Below are 18,353 nucleotides of genomic sequence, written 5' to 3'. Positions count from 1 at the left end.
TGGGCTTCGTGCGCTCGTTGGCTGGGCCGTCTCGCGTCATCCGAGCTCGCCTCTCATTGGTCAGTGTTTTTCGTTAATAGTTCGTTAACGATGCCTCGGGACAAATTTTTGTAAACTAAAAAGTTGTTTCGATTGACCTCAGTAATCTCTAATTTCCCGGAAGTACCATAATTTTAGGACACCCTGTGTACACATATATTCACTCACTTTCTATAACGCGATGTATTCGTGTTAGCAATTATCGACATCTTCCTTTCAAATATTATGAATGACATTCGACATACGAACGTTACATCTTTGTTTAAATCATTTCTCTACATTTTTCAGCAACCGTGAAAGCCATTGATCGTCAATTTTCAATCGATATTGTTGTTCGAATTAGCTAGACCCACGACACTAAATCTATTACACGAACTAAATAATTTAGTTCGTAGTTCCGCGCGCGCGCGCGTTAGTTTATAAACAAAATCTGTTCACCAGTGAGGAGAAGTGGAAGCCTCCGTAGCGTTACTGAAAATTGTAACGCAATCTACTCCCGGCTCTTTCTCTGACGTTCCGGAGACGTTAACGCTCAAAGCGAAGCATAATTTTAAATATTTTAGAACGGTTTTCTTCCCTGTACAATCGACACCCTCGGCCACGGCTCTTTTTCATCGGAGAATCCCGGGCTCGGCACTTGCGAGATGAGCAGTGGACGCTGAGCCAGCATTTACTTTTTACTATTACCAGTCACGATGTGCGTATCTCCGGGGAAAAGATAGGTCACGGCGTACCTTGATTTCTCTGGCGATGTATGTACAACGCTCGCGAGCTTTTTACCATTCGGCTTCGAAGCCTCGAGTCGCGAGACGTTCACGATTAAGGCCTGGAATGGTAAAAAATCTACATAATAAAAATCTAGTTCGGTTAACCGAGGCTCTACCGAATTGTTATTCGACCTACTATTGTCTGACATTTAATTGAGATTTTCGCACGCGTCGTTAACCCGAGAAAGATAACCTACGTCGCAGAGGCGCCTGCGAAGACTGTTGATTTTTGTTAATTTTTCATAGAGGTCTAGTGATTGAAGTTTAAAATTACTTAAAATATAAAAAAATATAATATAAATGCATTTTATTTTTACAATAATGCCAAACCTTTAAAATGACTAGATTAACTTAAATAAATATCCATTGTTAGTATAAAATTGACGCCTTAGAAAAGCATGCGCCTCTGAAGCGTATGGTTATCTTTTACGTACGTTGTCATATGGTTATCTTTCTAGGGTTAAAGTCTGTTAAAAAATTCGTCCAAAAGGACGAACTTGTCGTTCGAAAGGAGCGGCTTAGAAAATACGTAGGAAAAAGATTGCTGAACAAAATTAGAAACGATCGTGTCATACACCGCGTGTGGTTACATCGAGTGTAACATCGAGGAGTACACATCGAGCGTTAAACAATCATCATCCTAGCCGGTCGGTGTAACTTTTCAATCGTTCGTCGTAAATAATTTACGCGCGGATCTCTTTGAAAGTTTAGCACTGAAGGGAAGGTTAGCGAATCGGAGAGCGTGTTTAAGGTTACTATTAATGCAGTTTATTGAATTGCTATCGATGAGCGCGGGCGCGACTAGCGTGGTGTCGTAGGACTAGCAACTTAGGACAGACTGAGCTTTTGGAGTTGCGCGTTTGTCTCTTTTATACTGGAAGAGAAGAAAGGAATAGATGGACTTTCGTAGGAAAGGAGAAAGTTGGGAAAGTCCCGTGCGGGTCGAGGTGTCCAGATGTGAGGAGAATTGTTTTATGGAATTTTTAGGGAATTTTGAGGATTAGGAACGGTACTTGTTTTATTGCTAGCGGCCGCGCTCAGGTAGAGGGATGCGACGCCACAAAAGGAACGAAGTCGCGGCTAGATCGACGTATCGAAGAACTGGAATAAATTGAACTCGGAAGGTGCGGAGAGAACGCGGTGCGGAAACAGGGCGAATCGTGCGCGTGCGGATCGATGCACGCGGTTGTATTTTTATTAATCGTCCACCGAAAAGCATATTGGGCGGCAGTTCGTTACAGCTCGAGCTTACTTGGTCATTGTCTTCCAGTGGCGCGTACCCGGGAGTTTAGCCGTGAGATTTAGTGTAAAACGGGGCTGCGGTGGGGAGGGGAGGGGGGGAGCGACCGATTGATCGTGGGAGAGCGCCAGGTGCAGAACTACGCGGCGCAAGCAGCCCCTCTCCAGAGAAGGGCCACCCATCGCTGACTTCCTAATGAATGGTCGGCGATTAATACGGATTAGAAATGGTGTGTATCGTTCGCTTCTCTGCATAAAGGGATTCGCGTCTTTAGGTCGTCCATACGGATTTGTCCGGTAAGATGTAACTCGTGATCACGATAAAGTAACCGTGCAAGAGCCACTCCACACCCCGGAGGAACCGGCAGCTAGTGAATTAAGGGATTAAATTCTTTCATTACTTTACGATGCTCTGAAACTTTTATCCGGCCAGGTCGGAAAGATTTACCCCGAAAGACTTACCCGATGCCGGGGTATCAATGAATTTCGCTAACGAATACGTGCGAAACGTGCCAACGCTTCTCATACTGTCAACAGCTAAGCACGTTCGACTTGCTTCGAAAGATGCTTTGCGTTTCTCACATGTTCCCGATAGTTCGTGGTAATTTGTCTGTCGTGATAATTACTTCGAACACGATTTTATTCGACGTCTATTTTATCTTTCTATGCAATAGAATATTGTCGTAGATATTTATTTCATATCTATTCTATCTTTTTATGAAATGAAACATTGGTAAAATACGGGGTGTGCCATAATTGTGTTCATACTTAGAAAAGGATGATTTCTCAGGTTATTCCAGATAACTTTTTCCTTTACAAAAATGTTCTCCAAGGCATCGTTAATGAGTTATTAAGGAAAAACAGTGGACCAATAAGAAGCGAGCTCGGCTGGTCCAAGCCGGCCGAGCGAACGAGCAGTCGAAGCCCAGTTTCGCTCATTAGCTCCGCCGCCTCGCACCAGTCGAGCTCGCCTCTTATCGATCACTGTTTTTCCTTAATAACTCATTAACGATGCCTTTTGTAAAGGAGAAAGTTACTTCGAATGACCTCAGGAATCACCCCTCGCCGGGTGTTCATATAATTGTGGGACACCCTGCTGAATATTCTCACAGGTATTTCATTGACATCTATTTTATCTTCCTGTCAAATCTTCCAATCTGGAACGAAGTTCAATTCTTCCCTCGTCGATGCACCACTAGGGAAAATTCAAGCATTTCCAGTTATTTTAGTACGATCGTCCGAGATTTTTGAAATCTCATTTCGGCACCGTCATTTTTTTTAACTTGCGTACGTCTAATATTTTAGTTAGTAAGTAATACGTTTTAGTGTAATACTAATATTAATATTTATATAATATTATATTAATTATAATAATAATATTTATATATTATATTATTATACATTATTATAATATTTATATATGATATATATATTATATTAATTATAATAATAATATTTATATATTATATTATTATACATTATTATAATATTTATATATGATATATATATTATATTAATTATAATAATAATATTTAGTTAGTAATACGTTTAATATTCTCTCTCTCTCTCTCTCCCTCTCTCTCAATCTTAATTTTTAAGACATATTTAGCAAAATGATTAGCTGCTACCAGAAGCTGGTCGAGTAGTCAGAGTGATTTTTTTAATTATCGATACGACTGTAGCGTCGCAGGAATTTCGTACGAAAATGTCACGTAGTAGTCGACTTGATATTTTTCTAAATTCATTCATATTGTCTATAGAATGCTTATTCTTGTACATGTAATAGTCGTAGCACATAATTGTATTATTATTAATAAATGCTATTAACGGATTAATTTTATCACGTGCTCTTCTCGTCGCAAAAAATGAAAGAGTTGTACACAAATGTGTGATCTCACTCCGGAAATATTTTTCACCGCTTTTTGCGTGCTTGTTGCCTCGAGGTTCGGCGTTTCGATAAAAATCGGGCACAGGTTAGACGAAAAATCGGTGGTCTGAGGGAATCATCGTTTAATTTCCGGTAATCGTGATAAAACAACGAGCCGGGTCTTGCGCTTATCGCGGACGCCATAATTGCACGATATCCGACGGATTGGTGTGCTGCAGTCGATTTTGCTCTATTTGGGGTTATTTGCCACGGCATCTCGCACGTCCCTAAATCGAACATTCGATTTGATACTAATTTCCAGCGCTGAACGTAAGTATCGTGTAATTAACGCACCTCGTTCCGCCGTAATTAAGCCGCTTTCGCGCGAATTGAATACCCCGGGCGCATATACCGTGTGCCCAGTACACATCGCGCGCCCGGCTTGTTTAATTAATGTCGCAACTTTTCGCCGGAGTCACGAACATCCGGCAAAATGGCGTAATTGTTTAACAATCGGGCCGACATTGTCGTTTCCATTGGATTTTACACTGTAACCGGCACCGCGCTTCGCGTACCTGCACGCGTAGATATTGACTGAATGTTTGTCACGCGCCGGTGTTCCGAAAAGTTACACAAAATTCGTGCAACTTTGTGTCGCAGTGTACGAATTGAATGGATAAGATTTATCGAAGCAATTAGCAAGACTTATCGTAGCCTTCTTACCACTCGCAGATTCTAAGAAAATTCTATCCGATTAATGGATCGTAACAAAAATTAATTTTCGTATCTCGGGGACACAGTTTTCTTGTCCAGTTTTATCACTTCTATTACTAAATTAAATTAGTAAATTGTCCTTTTATTAAAATTTGCGAGGGCGTACTTTTTGGATCTCTGAAGTGGCTTTAAAATTGAAGAAAATGACTATGAATTGAATTTGAATGCTATAGACACGATTGTTTGAAATAATCGAAGTTGCATTGGACAGTGATGTAATATCGACACATTGATTGGTAAGAATAGAAAATCGTTAATTATATTTATGTAAAATTAACCTTTTGTTCAACTATAATTCAGTAGGCAAACTTTTCGGTAGAAAATTCAGTACAAAATTTTCGATAATAGTCAGTAGCATACAATTAATATCATGTACATCGTTCTCCATAATTATTACGCCCTCATAATTATTACGTGTGCATTTGCCAATAAAAATGAACAGATTCGGTATATTGTTCCAAAGAAGTACAGGAGGAAAATATCGGATGTACCGGTGCTAAGTAATGGTGTTAAATAAATGAAAGAAATGATGCTAAATAAAATGGGGTGCTAAGTGACAAACACGTTTCCCTGCGACGAGCATACCGAATCCGTGAAAGTATTCCTCGGCATTCTGGCATGCAATTTGTCAAACATTCATCTCGTTAGCAGCAGAAAATTTTATCCGGCAGCATCGGATGAAACGCCGGCAGAGAAAGTTTCTGTGAAAAAGTTCGTACGTTCTGCGAGGCGCCTATCGAAATTTCTACCTCCAGCTACGAATTTGCATTCCATTCCGAGTTTCAAAATTCATATCTCCGAAATTTGTTTCAACTTGCACGATGTTACGTTCACGGTGCTCTGATTTTGAGTTTCGATGTGTGGATCCATCTTCGTTCGAGCTGGCTTAGGATATACTTCAACGTTCTCGCGACACCACTTCTTCGATGAGAAAAAGAAATGAAATATTCGGTGTCTTTGAAGATTTTACGCTATCCTTTAATATCACGGAATACGGTTGGTTATTCATGGAAATTTTAATTCCTCCATCGAATATAGATTTACTTTAATTTTACTACTTTACTTTACTCTACTTTACTTTAATTGAATAGGGAATACTATACAAATATTGTAAATATTTTATATATTTTACAGTATTGTAAATATTGTAAATATTTCAATTGGGAATATTGTAAATATTTCAATAGGGAATATTGAAAATATTTCAATAGGGAATATTGTAAATATTGTAAATATTTCAATTGGGAATATTGTAAATATTGAAAATATTTCAATAGGGAATATTGTAAATATTGAAAATATTTCAATAGGGAATATTGTAAATATTGTAAATATTTCAATAGGGAATATTGTAAATATTGTAAATATTTCAATTGGGAATATTGTAAATATTGAAAATATTTCAATAGGGAATATTGTAAATATTGAAAATATTTCAATAGGGAATATTGTAAATATTGTAAATATTTCAATAGGGAATATTGTAAATATTGTAAATATTTCAATTGGGGGAATATTGTAAATATTGTAAATATTTCAATAGGGAATATTGTAAATATCGAAAATATTTCAATAGGGAATATTGTAAATATTGTAAATATTTCAATAGGGAATATTGTAAATATTGCCTAGCTAGCAATGTTTAATTATATAAAGATGTATTATTGCTAAATTATGCATGCAGTTGATGCATTCATTTGACGCGTAACATGTCTGAATTAGTCTCGCCTGAATACAAACTGTATCATCCTAAATAATTGCCTGATCTTAAACTGACATAGTCTACTTGTCTGACTACGGGCAGTTTTATTATACCTGTCCGATTATGGCCTACCTAAATCCACTTATGCGACCGCGCGCTGTCATATAAATCGTCCGATGCCATATCTCGGCAGCTATTCTATTTCAAACTATTTGTCTAATAACGTACTGTCACATAAGATTTATTACTCCACTCGTCTGGCCTCGAAGCATCTTCAATGCTATCTCATACTACTTGTCTGACTGTACGATGTCTTACAGGCTGCCTGTTACTACTTGTCTGATTATAAGGTGTCTCAGAGGCTGTCTCATACCGCATGTCCGATTATAGTCTGTCAACAACCACTTGTCTTATGACGTACTGCCTGATAAGACTTCTCATTCCACTTGTCTGATCATGGAGTGATTTACAAGTGTCTGATAGATCGTCTCGTATCGCTTATCCGACAATAGTCTCTCTCAAACCACTTGTCTTATGACGAACTGTCCGATAAGACTCCTCATTCCACTTGTCCGATCACCAAGTGTCGCACGAGCAATCCTAATACCACTTGTTTAACGACGAAGTATTTTCAAGGCTGTGTCATACTACTTGCTTTGCTATAAGGCGCCTTACAGGCCCTCTTACACCTGAGCATCGGGAATCTTATAGACCATTCGATACCAACTGCCTGACATTGTACTGCCCGAACAGACTGTCCAATTCTACTTATTGGATGCTAAACTAGCCTATTCTATTTCTGTGACCATAAACTGTCCTATCATACTGTATCCAACAAACGTTGCCTTATTAAGCCTGTCGGATGACACATTGTATCATTCTACTGGCCATAGACGCCCTATTTTACTGCGTTGGTTATATTCTTGCCCTACTTTCCTGCCCATACGTCAAATTTGTCTAATTATCTTATCACAGATCTACGATCTTCCCTTTATAAATTGAGACGAAAGAAAAGCTTCTCTGCTCTTTAATCAGACATTCTGTTACAGTTACGGAAAGCCAATCCCAGAAATTCTCACTAAACGAAAATGATTTAATTAACTCTAGCATGCTTAAGGGAGAATCAACAAATGACCACAGAATTTTAAGCATACGCTTTCGTTTTGACAACGTTCTTTCATCAATTTTTTATATTTTATTACCGCAGGTACCCGCATGTATTATTTCACAGTAACGCATAAATAAGTATACCTCAAACAGGGACAATAATACTTATAGCACTTTTTCTTACATGAATACGAAATGATCGTCCCTTAAGCAGGACTAAAAACCTTCTATTGGATTATTTTCTCTCTTTTGAATACTCAGAAGTTTTTCCTTCTAGCATATAAGTTACAAAAACGAATCGACGCCGAGAGTCTCGCCAGAGTACCATTAGATAAACAATGATTTCATATGTATATAGAACAGAGTGCTCTTTGTCTTTAGGTGACGTTTTTGGTTTCGTCTTTGTGAATAGTCTTCAGTCTCCTGGAGCAATCAGGAGAGTAAAGACGGTCCTTCCTCGTACATCAAATTAATAAAATAAAAGGGATAAGTTTAATTCACTGCGTTTTACTTTTATTTATCTACCCATTTCCAATACCTTCTAATACCAGAAGCGTCCTAGAGCTAACGAGACTGAAACTAGATAATTAGAATCGATCGCAGTGTGTGTCACTTGAACTCGTTCGCATTTGAAGCATCCTAGTCGAATTCAATTTGTTCGAGAACGTTGCGGTAAAACTGAATTTTGAGAACCGGCCGCGGCACGCAACGTGTTCGTGACGCAAGAACGCTGATCAACGCAGTTACGAAAGAGATCGCGGTGCAAAGGGTTGAGCAACGTGCGACCAAACGTGGTTCCGGCGATCGTTTGATTCGTCGCCGATTCCCGAAGCAGTTCATCGGCGAGCCAATTAATTTTCGGATCGAGCGGTGCCGGATCGTTCTTGATCGAATTACCGGCTCTCGTAAGCAGCTCGAAAATCGTTACCGAGCGTCACGAGCCGGGATTCTCGGGCGGAGGCGTCGCCCTCGCCCTTCGCGGATTGCTGGATGATTTGCGGTGATAATGAACATTTCAATCGACGACTCGGTGCATTCAACCCCGAAGCGGCCGCGATTTGGCGCCGCTCCAAAGCCATTAAAGCTCGTCTTATGGCCTTTTTGCCTGGCCTTGCCTCCGCGCACTTTTGTTTGGCCGCATGATAACAATGGGACGATGGAAAATAATGAGAGAGGTCTCGCCCGGCGAGCTGCTCGCCACCCTCGCCAAGATCAGACGTCTACGGCCGTACATCCGAATTGAAAAACCTCGAGTGTGTTTACGAAAAACGGCAGGAAAAAAGGAATTACAAAAAGAAGACCAATAAAGAGCAAAAAGAGGGAGAGACGGAGAGAGAGAGAGAGAGAGAGGGAGGGACGGAGAGCGTTCCGCCGCTTTTAATTAAGTCGAAGTTAAAGCCGACGCATCTTCGCCAGGGCTTTATTAATTTCGACGGGCGTGTTTCCATTTAAACTTCCGTCGCCGGCGGCCCTTCGAAAGAGACCTTTCTACGACGCGGACTGAACTTCATTAAATAATTAAAGGCACTGTTTATGATACTCGCGATAAAAATTTGATGTAGACGCGGCAACTCGAGTGGAACTGTTGTCGGTATTATTTATACGCTGGCGCCATTTCGATCACTTCTGTCTGAATTAATTAATCCTTTGCTCTCGGAGCTGTTTTAACTTCAAGACTAAGATATTTCTTCCGATGTACAATATTCTCATATTCATCTTGTTTTCGTATCGTTCGCATATGAAAGTCTGTTTATTCGCTCGTACAATGACTATATTTTTAATGATTTTTTAACTATGAACCAATTCGATAATGTTCAAATTATTTAGAAGAATTATATAGCAATTTTTAGCGGTGCCTCAGACTCGCCATTCGAGTGCAAAGGATTAATTTGTCCTGCGATAGGTGGAAACCTCTAATGAACTACAGTTTTACCTGAAACATTTCAAGAGAAGTATTTGCACGTGTAGAATCAGCGTCGAATAGCGAGCATTGAGATTGATTAGAAATCAAGAAATATATGATATATGATAGTTCGTAATATTTTATTGGAATCAATTGATTCTTTCTATGATAGTTTACATTCGTCTTTACTAAGACCAATGATTAGTGTGAGGTACTTTGAGGAACTCTATTTGGGGATGTAAAGACAAGAGGAAACTTAATAATGATCGGCGTGCTAGCTGCAATCAAATATTCAAGAAATATACATATACTGGTCTGATGTACATACGCATATGCAACGAACATTAATTTTAAAACAATTTTAGAGCTTGGTTGTAAATGTTGCCGCAATCATTCTATAATTAGAAATTCATTTATTCAGACCGTCACAACTATGCTTGACTATAATTTTAAATCCTGAGATTAACGTGCGAATATATTCTTTGTTCCAGATAAAGCACCTTCCGAGGCCTCTTTCAAGGGAACGGAGTACATAACGATAGACCTGACGAAAGGCGAGCAAATTCCCAGCACGCAGGAATCGATCAGCTTGCAATTTAAAACGAGACGACCGAATGGACTTTTATTTTTCTCCGGTAAGTTAATCAACAATATTTTCCTATTCTGTTTCACATTCTATTTCATTAAATTATCTTTATGCTCACATGCATTTAACCCCCTCTGCGCCTCAATCGTAACTTCGAAATCCCATACAAATATTTGTCGGGGTTTTTCAAACTAATTTAATCTGTCGGAACAATATGGCGAAAGCATCTATTTCTTCTTCGTAATTGAGAAAGTTATTCTGCGCTTCACGTATCAGTGTAAACTAAATTTTTGTTTAAATCGTGAACTCGTCATTAATTTACATCTCTGGATTCATATGTACAGATTTTGAGTTATATTAATTTTGTACAGTTATGAAGAAATTCGAATCGCAGTGTCAATCCTTGTTACCACTTCGTTTTTAATACGAAACTAAAATTTTTATAATACGGGGCTGCAATCTTTTTTTAAATATTTTCGTAATTTTCAGAATAGATAATATTTTCTGAAATTCCTATGAAATATTTAAATAAAATATTCCCATGAAAAATAATATCTCTTTAAAATCGTATTTATCGTATTTATCGTGGATATTTAAATAAAATATTCCCATGAAATATAATATCTCTTTAAAATCGTATTTATCGTATTTATCGTAAATATTTAAATAAAATATTCCCATGAAAAATAATATCTCTTTAAAATCGTAAATAATTTTTAACATCAAATAAGAAATTAACCGTATATCATTAAAGAAGCGTAACATGTTTATACGGCACGGTTCGCATTAATTCCGATCAAATTCATCCTGAACCAGCAATTTTAACGAGTATGAAAATCGCGAGTCAATAATAAAAAAAAGTCAACAAAGAAACGAAGTCCTTTGGATTCAGAACAACGCTAACACATTAAATCGTTCGCAACAAATTATTTTCAATAGACTTTCTCGACACGATCCGCTATTGTTAACGTTCACGTTAACAAGAAAAGAACGATATTTCGCCTCGAAACACCGAGTTCAACAGGAAACCGTGCCGTATCGATCTGCCGGCCGTCCGCGAGTAAATTTTTCCAGGGAAAAAATAAAACCAGCCGCATTATGTGCTCGACTATGTCTCTCCGATACGCTGTAACCCATGAACTCCGTTCCCAATACGCTCCGCGACATTCCAATATAAATTAAATATACATCGGACTAGCGAAATGCTCGCGGCGCGGCGGTCGCATTGCAGCTGCAGCTTCTTACATCGTTTCCCCGCTTCGAAAGCGAATCCGCCTCGGAATAGAAGAAAACCGCGTGCAAGTGGACCGTGAATTGATAAAGTACGGACAGCTTCCTAGACACCGTGAACCCTCTCTGTGAAACGGCAGATCGATCTTTAATGGAGAAACCCCTTTGCAGAAATTATGCGCCGCGATTGCAAGGTCGTTAATCGTTGCACCGAAGCTTTGCATCAACCTTGAGCGCTACTTTCGAGAATCTGCTGATCGTCGTCGCTAAATTATTAATCGTTGCACCGAGCCAGCAAATTGATAAGCGCGACGGTTGTTTCGAAGAGTGTTCCGTCGCGGTTGCGAAATTATTCATCATCGCTGCACTGTTCTGCGAGACAATTTTTTGGTGCGAACATTCGTGTACTCGTTGTTTTACTTATATCTCTTCGTTGGAATTGCGAGGCGCGATAGAAAATTAATACACAAAACGGCGTTACATATTTACAGAAAAATAGGTTTCAATACACACGTGACGGCTTTCAATAATTTCATATTAAATGATAATAACTAATATCTTGCAAGCCTAGTGTGCGCCAAGCTTCCAATAAGTTCTCGAATTTTTAACCCGAGAAAGATAACCTACGTCGCAGAGGCGCCTGCGAAGACTGTTGATTTTTGTTAATTTTTCATAGAGGTCTAGTGATTTAACTTTAAAATTACTTAAAATATAAAAAAATATAATATAAATGCATTTTATTTTTACAATAATGCCAAACCTTTAAAATGACTAGATTAACTTAAATAAATATCCATTGTTAGTATAAAATTGACGCCTTAGAAAAGCATGCGCCTCTGAAGCGTATGGTTATCTTTTACGTACGTTGTCATATGGTTATCTTTCTAGGGTTAAGATCGTCGATAATTTCTAGAAAATTCGTGTCGCTTTATGAAATTTCCTTGTATCAGCGCGGATCTGTTCATGTGAACGGTTTTTTAACAATATTTTAACCCTTTGCACTCGGGTGGTGACTCTGAGGCGCCATTAAAATTTATTATATCGCGTGCTAAGGTAATTTTTACATTAACAAAGCTGCGAGTCACAAAACTCAACTCCGTACGCATAAAATACATTTTGTCGTATAAAATGAAAATGCTGTAAGTCAGAAAAATTATTTTAGATCTACAGTTGAAATAGAGCTTCGAGTGCAAAGGGTTAAGTCCACGTGATCTGGTTCGACACCATGTAATGTCTAATTTCACAGTTACGTTTGCAGGATCTGTTTCGTTCGATTCTTAAAACGCACATTCGAAAGGTGCATTCATTCGGGCGAGATCAAATTAATATGATCCATATTTCGGCAGCCGAGGCGATCCGACTCTCAATACGGTTCAAACTGCGCAAGGAATCCCCCTTTAATCCGAGAGCATTGTTAGGAAAGGCCATTGTCTACTTGTGTCCCCTCAAAAGGCGAACTCATGATTTACTCCGTGAAATCAAAGTCCTCCTCGGAATGGAAACTTTCCAAGTGGTTAGATCCTTCTAGAACTATGCCTTTGTGCTATTGTGCGCGGTAACTGCTAATCGGTAATAGTGTCCTTATGTTTATTTGATTCGCAGTCGTCTAACCTCTACCTAAAAGGACACTGTCGGCCATCAAAGTGATTCTCGGTCAAACGACGTAACGGAATCAATCACCTTCACGTTATAATTAATCCTTTGCACTCGAGTGGTGACTCTGAGGCATCGCTAAAATTTGTTATATCACCTTTTAAGATAATTTTGATATTAACAAAGTGTAGAGCTATAATAAATTGTTAAGAGTGTAACTGTTGCGTGAGTCCCAAGAAACAATTTCGTATGCATAAAATGCATTTTGTCGTATAAAATAGAAATACTATATAAGTTAGAAGAATGATCTTATATTTACAGTTAAAATAGCTTCTAGTGCAAAGGGTTAACACTATGCCGTCCGGTGGCACCACGCTGGTGCCGTGCAAAAACTATCTGTTGTGTGCCGGTGGTACCACTTTGGTGCCATTTTAAAAAATTGAAATAACATTTGAACTATTGGATTGGCAACTAAGTAATTGCCGATTTCAGTTATAGATGTCTCTCACTCCCATTTTTATGATATCTGTAAATGTTATATTATAAAATTATTATTATTATTATTATGTTATTTTTTATTATCCGTGAATGTTGGCAACTTGACAAATTGAATGCAGCGGCCCACGATTTCTTTCACAACCGCGTCGACCAGCACTTCCTTCGTCTTCATAATTTCTCCGATCGAACGAGACAGTTCTAATTTCTTCTCTGTTCTCATCTACTGTCATTCCTAAACTTTGTAAAAACAGATGAATCAAATTTCGCTCTAATTTATTGGGTTGGCAACTAAGTAATTGCCGATTTCAGTTATAGATGTCTCTCACTCCCATTTTTATGATATCCGTAAATGTTATATTATAAAATTATTATTATTATTATTAGGTTATTTTTTATTATCCGTGAATGTTGGCAACTGGACAAATTGAATGCAGCGGTCAAGGAAAAGCGACCAGAATTGGTCGATCGTAAAGGTGTCATTTTCCACCAGGACAATGCTAGGACGCACACGTCTTTGCCCACTCGGCAAAAATTGATGGATATTGGTTGGGAATTGTTGTTACACCCACCATATAGCCCTGATCTCGCGCCATCGGATTACCACTTATTTCGATCCCTGGACAACTCCCTTCGTGGTAAAACTTTTAACGACGATGACGCTGTAAAATCTCACTTAACTCAGTTTTTGGCCGAAAAGGATCAGACTTTCTACGAGCGTGGAATTTTCAAGTTGTCAGAGAGAGATGGCAAAAGGTCATCGAACAAAATGGAAAATACATTACAGATCAAACTTCGTTCCAAGTAAAAAAAAACTTTTTATTTCATTGAACAAATCGGCAATTACTTAGTTGCCAACCCAATATATTTCTTGGGTGTTAAAAGGCAGCAAACTAGCTACAGCATTGTGCTTATTTAACCAAGAATTAAGTACGAAAATTCTTGGACGACATATCTTAATTTTAGGAATTTATATTACCGCCACCTTCGAAATTTTCTTTAAAATCTAAAATTTCCAAGCCATTATGCCGGCGTCAAACAAAAGAATCACATCTAAGACCTGCGGACGGCACAGTGTTTAAATACATTGCGCGATGATAATGCAACGCGTCGCATAATATCCGCAACTTCGTTTTGCCAGCTTGTTTCATTATTTCGCGTTGGTTTATGTCTTTCCGATTTGCTGTCGCGCGATCCATGTCAAAAAGTATTGGATACCGTCGATCATCAACGAAATTTGCAGTTAGAGAACGTGCGGGAATCAGTTCTCCACACACACGTGTTACATCAATATTCAACTACAGTCGAATATTGACATTAATAATGTTACACGTCCCATAATATCCAGAGAGCCTACAACTTCGTTTTACTAAATTCCTTTAATATTTCGCAACACGTTGCATTTCACGAATTACTTCGACGATAAGATTTTTACGTCGGATAATCAAGCTCCACGCTATGTGGTAGCATGTACAGTGGCTCGCGAGAGTGTTCGAGCACTTTTTAAAACGAAATAACTTTTTGAAGAATGGACCTTGCTTTCCAACGTATTTTTTTAAATTACTCGAATCATATTGACATATTAGAGGAGCTAGACAAAATCAACAAGAAACTAATAAATCCAAAGAGCTTGAATTTTCTCCGATACGGAAAACAAGAGTTGAAAACAACGACGCGTAATCTCCTCGATCATAAAGGAGATACCACAGAACAGATTACTTTGCTTGCCCGGGAATTTTCGGGGTTGATTTTCGGCACTGAAAGTATTAAGCGCCTCGCAAGCGCTGCTCATCAATTAATACGAAAAATCGTGAAGAAGCGAGCGTGCAATTCGTGGCGGATTCTCAGCATCCCCGTGGAAGTATATGTTGCTATAAGCAGCGAAATGGTCGCGTGGTTGCCGAAACAAACGGTGTTTCCCGTAGCCGGCCGGCCCGGGAACCCTAAAAATTTCGCGGCGCTCGAAACAATTTCGGCGCGGGCATATTTAACGATCACGGAACAATGCTCGGAGAGTAGCCGTGACGGGGTCACGAGCTTAAACTGCGAAACTGCCGGAAACGTAGCAGCCGGATGAGAAATGCAAGTAGGACAGAGGGTTGAGGGTGGAAAAAGGACCGGGGGAGGGAGGGCATAAGGCAGGAACGAATGGGCGCAGCTTCAGGAACGCGGAGGCGGAGAGCGCGAGCCGAGCAGAGCCGTGCCGAGAGAAAAAGCGTGCTGTTCATTACGCAGAGAATTTATACGAGTCGATGGAGCGGTTCGTTTCTATTTCTCGGGCGTACCGCGCCGGCACCGGCTCCGCAGAGCCATTGAAATTCCTTGCTCGCCCGCAAGGCCGGACGCGGTGTCTTAACTGGCCCTGTTTACGAAACAGTTATCGCCGAAAATAATCCTACGCTCGCCTGGCAACGAGTCTGGGGTAGACGAGCCGATTACTGTACCCTGTTAGCGGCCCTTCAGGGTTAAACTTTACTTTACGGGTCCAGAGATTTTTGGCTCTTTCGCGTATATTCCCGTAGATTTCGCCGAGAAAACTCCAAAAATTCAAGTCCCGAGGTGCGCAAACCATGGGTTCAAATATGATACGCGTCCAAAGTCGACGCAAAGTAACCCTAACTCTGACTCTAAAAATAAGGTTAGCCGCCGTCGGGAGTTTTCGCTACTAAACACAGTTCGAATGACACTTCTTAAAAACATTAAGGTAAATTTCAAAGTTTCTTTTGTCGATGTAAATTTTCCTATGGCAGAACTATCAAATCTCTTTTGAATATTAGCAGAAAGGAAAAGAAAAGTTCTGGAGCCAGTTACCGTGTGCCTAGAATCTACAAGAATCAGTTACTGTGCTCCCAGCCTGAATACCGTGCTTTGATTACTGTGCTTCACTTGCTACGCTCCTTTCCTGAATACCGAGCCCCGACAACTGTGCAGAATAAAAATTTAACATTTAACATACTTTAATAAATTTTATATTCTATACAAAAAATTTCATACAATGATAAATCATATAAAAGCTCATATTAGAGATGACTGGTTTAATAAAACTTCATATTCACATTTCTACTCTTTAAAAATATGACAGAGATGACTTGAAATTTGAGGTTATGTAGGCCTGATGAAAAATAGATTCATTTACTGTGCACAGTAACTAATGCATCGAACGAAATATAGGGTTCAGTTACCGTGCAGAATAAATAAACTATTGAAATTGAAAAAATTCCAAAAATTCAAATAAATAATCATTGGTTTGTTTTTCCGTAATCTTAATATGTTTTACATTGTTTTATCGTGATATCTTAGCTAGTACGATTTATTTTATTCAATATTAATCTCCATTTGTTCGGTATTTTCTTAAACATTTTCATAAGCTTGACAGAAAATTTTGTAAATTCAGAGTCAAAACGTTGAAACAATTCTTGTGATATTTTAAGAATTCCCGTCTTTCGCATGTACAATTGTAACAAGTAAATAATTCATCGAAGTTCGATGAATGTAACAAAATTGTGAAAATATACAAAAGGCAGAGTAATTGCGTACACCACAGTAACTGGGGATTAATTTTACATAGAGAATGCATAATCATCAGAAGAATTTGAGAACATTCTTGCTTCGTTCCTAATTTTTCAAAACTCTCAAGGAAAGCAGTAAACTTCTACGTAACTTTTGCTTCTTTAAATTCCTGCAGCAGTTCCAATTTGCATAAAAATCTGCTCTGTTCTCGTTGCAACGAAGACAATCTGAGGAACATGCGGGAATTAAAATTCTTCTGGAATAGCGTCCAAGATGTAAAGATGACGGAAATAAAACATGGTAGAAGCTTTTTCGAATAAGTTTGAATCCAAGAAGAGGCACGAAGGTCTACCGTGTTGTCGATACAACGGAAACAATATTCACATTGTGTACAAGAATTAATATTCTCTGAGAGAGTAGCTTTTGGAATGCAAAATGGAACGAAGGTTCGCTGTACGTCAACGCAGCAGGAACAATCTAAAGAAAATGCAAGAATTAGAATTCTTCTGGAATAGTTTTCAAGATGAAAACAGAAATATAAAATTATACATTTTTATTAATGTAGTATTGTCCTGATCTGCGTGTCAGACAAAATCGTGTCAAAGCGACGAAACTTTATAATCTTTATAATCTGATTGGTATGACATAAATGTTATAATTTAATAATATATTCGACAAAATCAAAATATCATTTTATTCATAAAAAAAATATCAGATACTGGTTCATCCGAGATAGCAATTTCGAATTCAACGGAAGAATGTGTAAGAGTTAAAATTCTTTTAGTACAACTTTGGAAGCGTGGGAATAAAGTAATAACTCATAATTGAACAGAACAATATATAGAACAATTTTGAAGGCACGAAAGCGAAGAGAATAAAAATTGGGGAAAGAACGAAACCCGAAGAATACAAGATGATAAGAGATAATAATCTATAATCTATCGAAAGAACATACAACAGTTAATATTCTTTTAGAACAACTTTAGAGATGAGAGAATGAAGTAGATAAATATTAATCGAAACAAAACCCGAAGAATACAGGTTGATCAAGGATATTAATTTATAATCGTGCAAAAGTTAAAATTCTTTTAGAGCAACTTTGGAGACGCGGAAACGAAGAAAATAAAAATTGAAGAAAAAAGAACAAAACCCAGAGAATACATTATTATAATAATATCAGAGATAATAATTTATAATCTAGCAAAAGAATTAAAATAAATAATAAATATAATATATACATAATATTATAATATATATAATATAATATAAATTAAATAATATAATAATATAATAAAGAATATATTATATAAATAATATAATATTATAATATAAAATAGAAACAAGAGTTAAAATTCTTGTACAACAACTTTGGTGACACAAGTAGAGATAAATGAACGGAAACAGAAGATAGGGAACACAGTGTAATCGTGGATAATAACTCAGAATTCAGCAAAAGGTAACTCGATGGCAATGTCTGACGATAAAACAATCGAGCCCGAGGTTCCGAAGTTATCTTTTGTACGTGTTTCCACGTCGGGCCG

The 18,353-nt window shown here is 38.1% G+C and overlaps 1 protein-coding gene across 13 annotated transcripts in view; it reads left to right on the top strand.

Moving 5' to 3' along the window:
* The window catches only part of Nrx-1 (neurexin 1), a 724,770-nt gene that overhangs the window by 320,162 nt on the left and 386,255 nt on the right, over positions 1-18,353 (top strand). For all 13 annotated transcript variants that reach the window (XR_013033607.1, XR_013033611.1, XR_013033609.1 and 10 more), the window contains one exon: positions 9,890-10,033. Coding sequence is in view for 8 of the 13 variants with exons in the window: in XM_076522634.1 (XP_076378749.1) it covers positions 9,890-10,033 (144 nt within the window). In the remaining 5 variants the exon portion in view is untranslated. The remainder of the gene's footprint in view (positions 1-9,889; positions 10,034-18,353) is intronic.

This window comes from Megalopta genalis, chromosome 6, assembly GCF_051020955.1.
Source record: "Megalopta genalis isolate 19385.01 chromosome 6, iyMegGena1_principal, whole genome shotgun sequence".
Lineage (NCBI taxonomy): Eukaryota > Metazoa > Arthropoda > Insecta > Hymenoptera > Halictidae > Megalopta > Megalopta genalis.
Note: the sequence above shows the minus strand (reverse complement) of the source record. Positions and strands in the feature narration are given on the sequence as shown.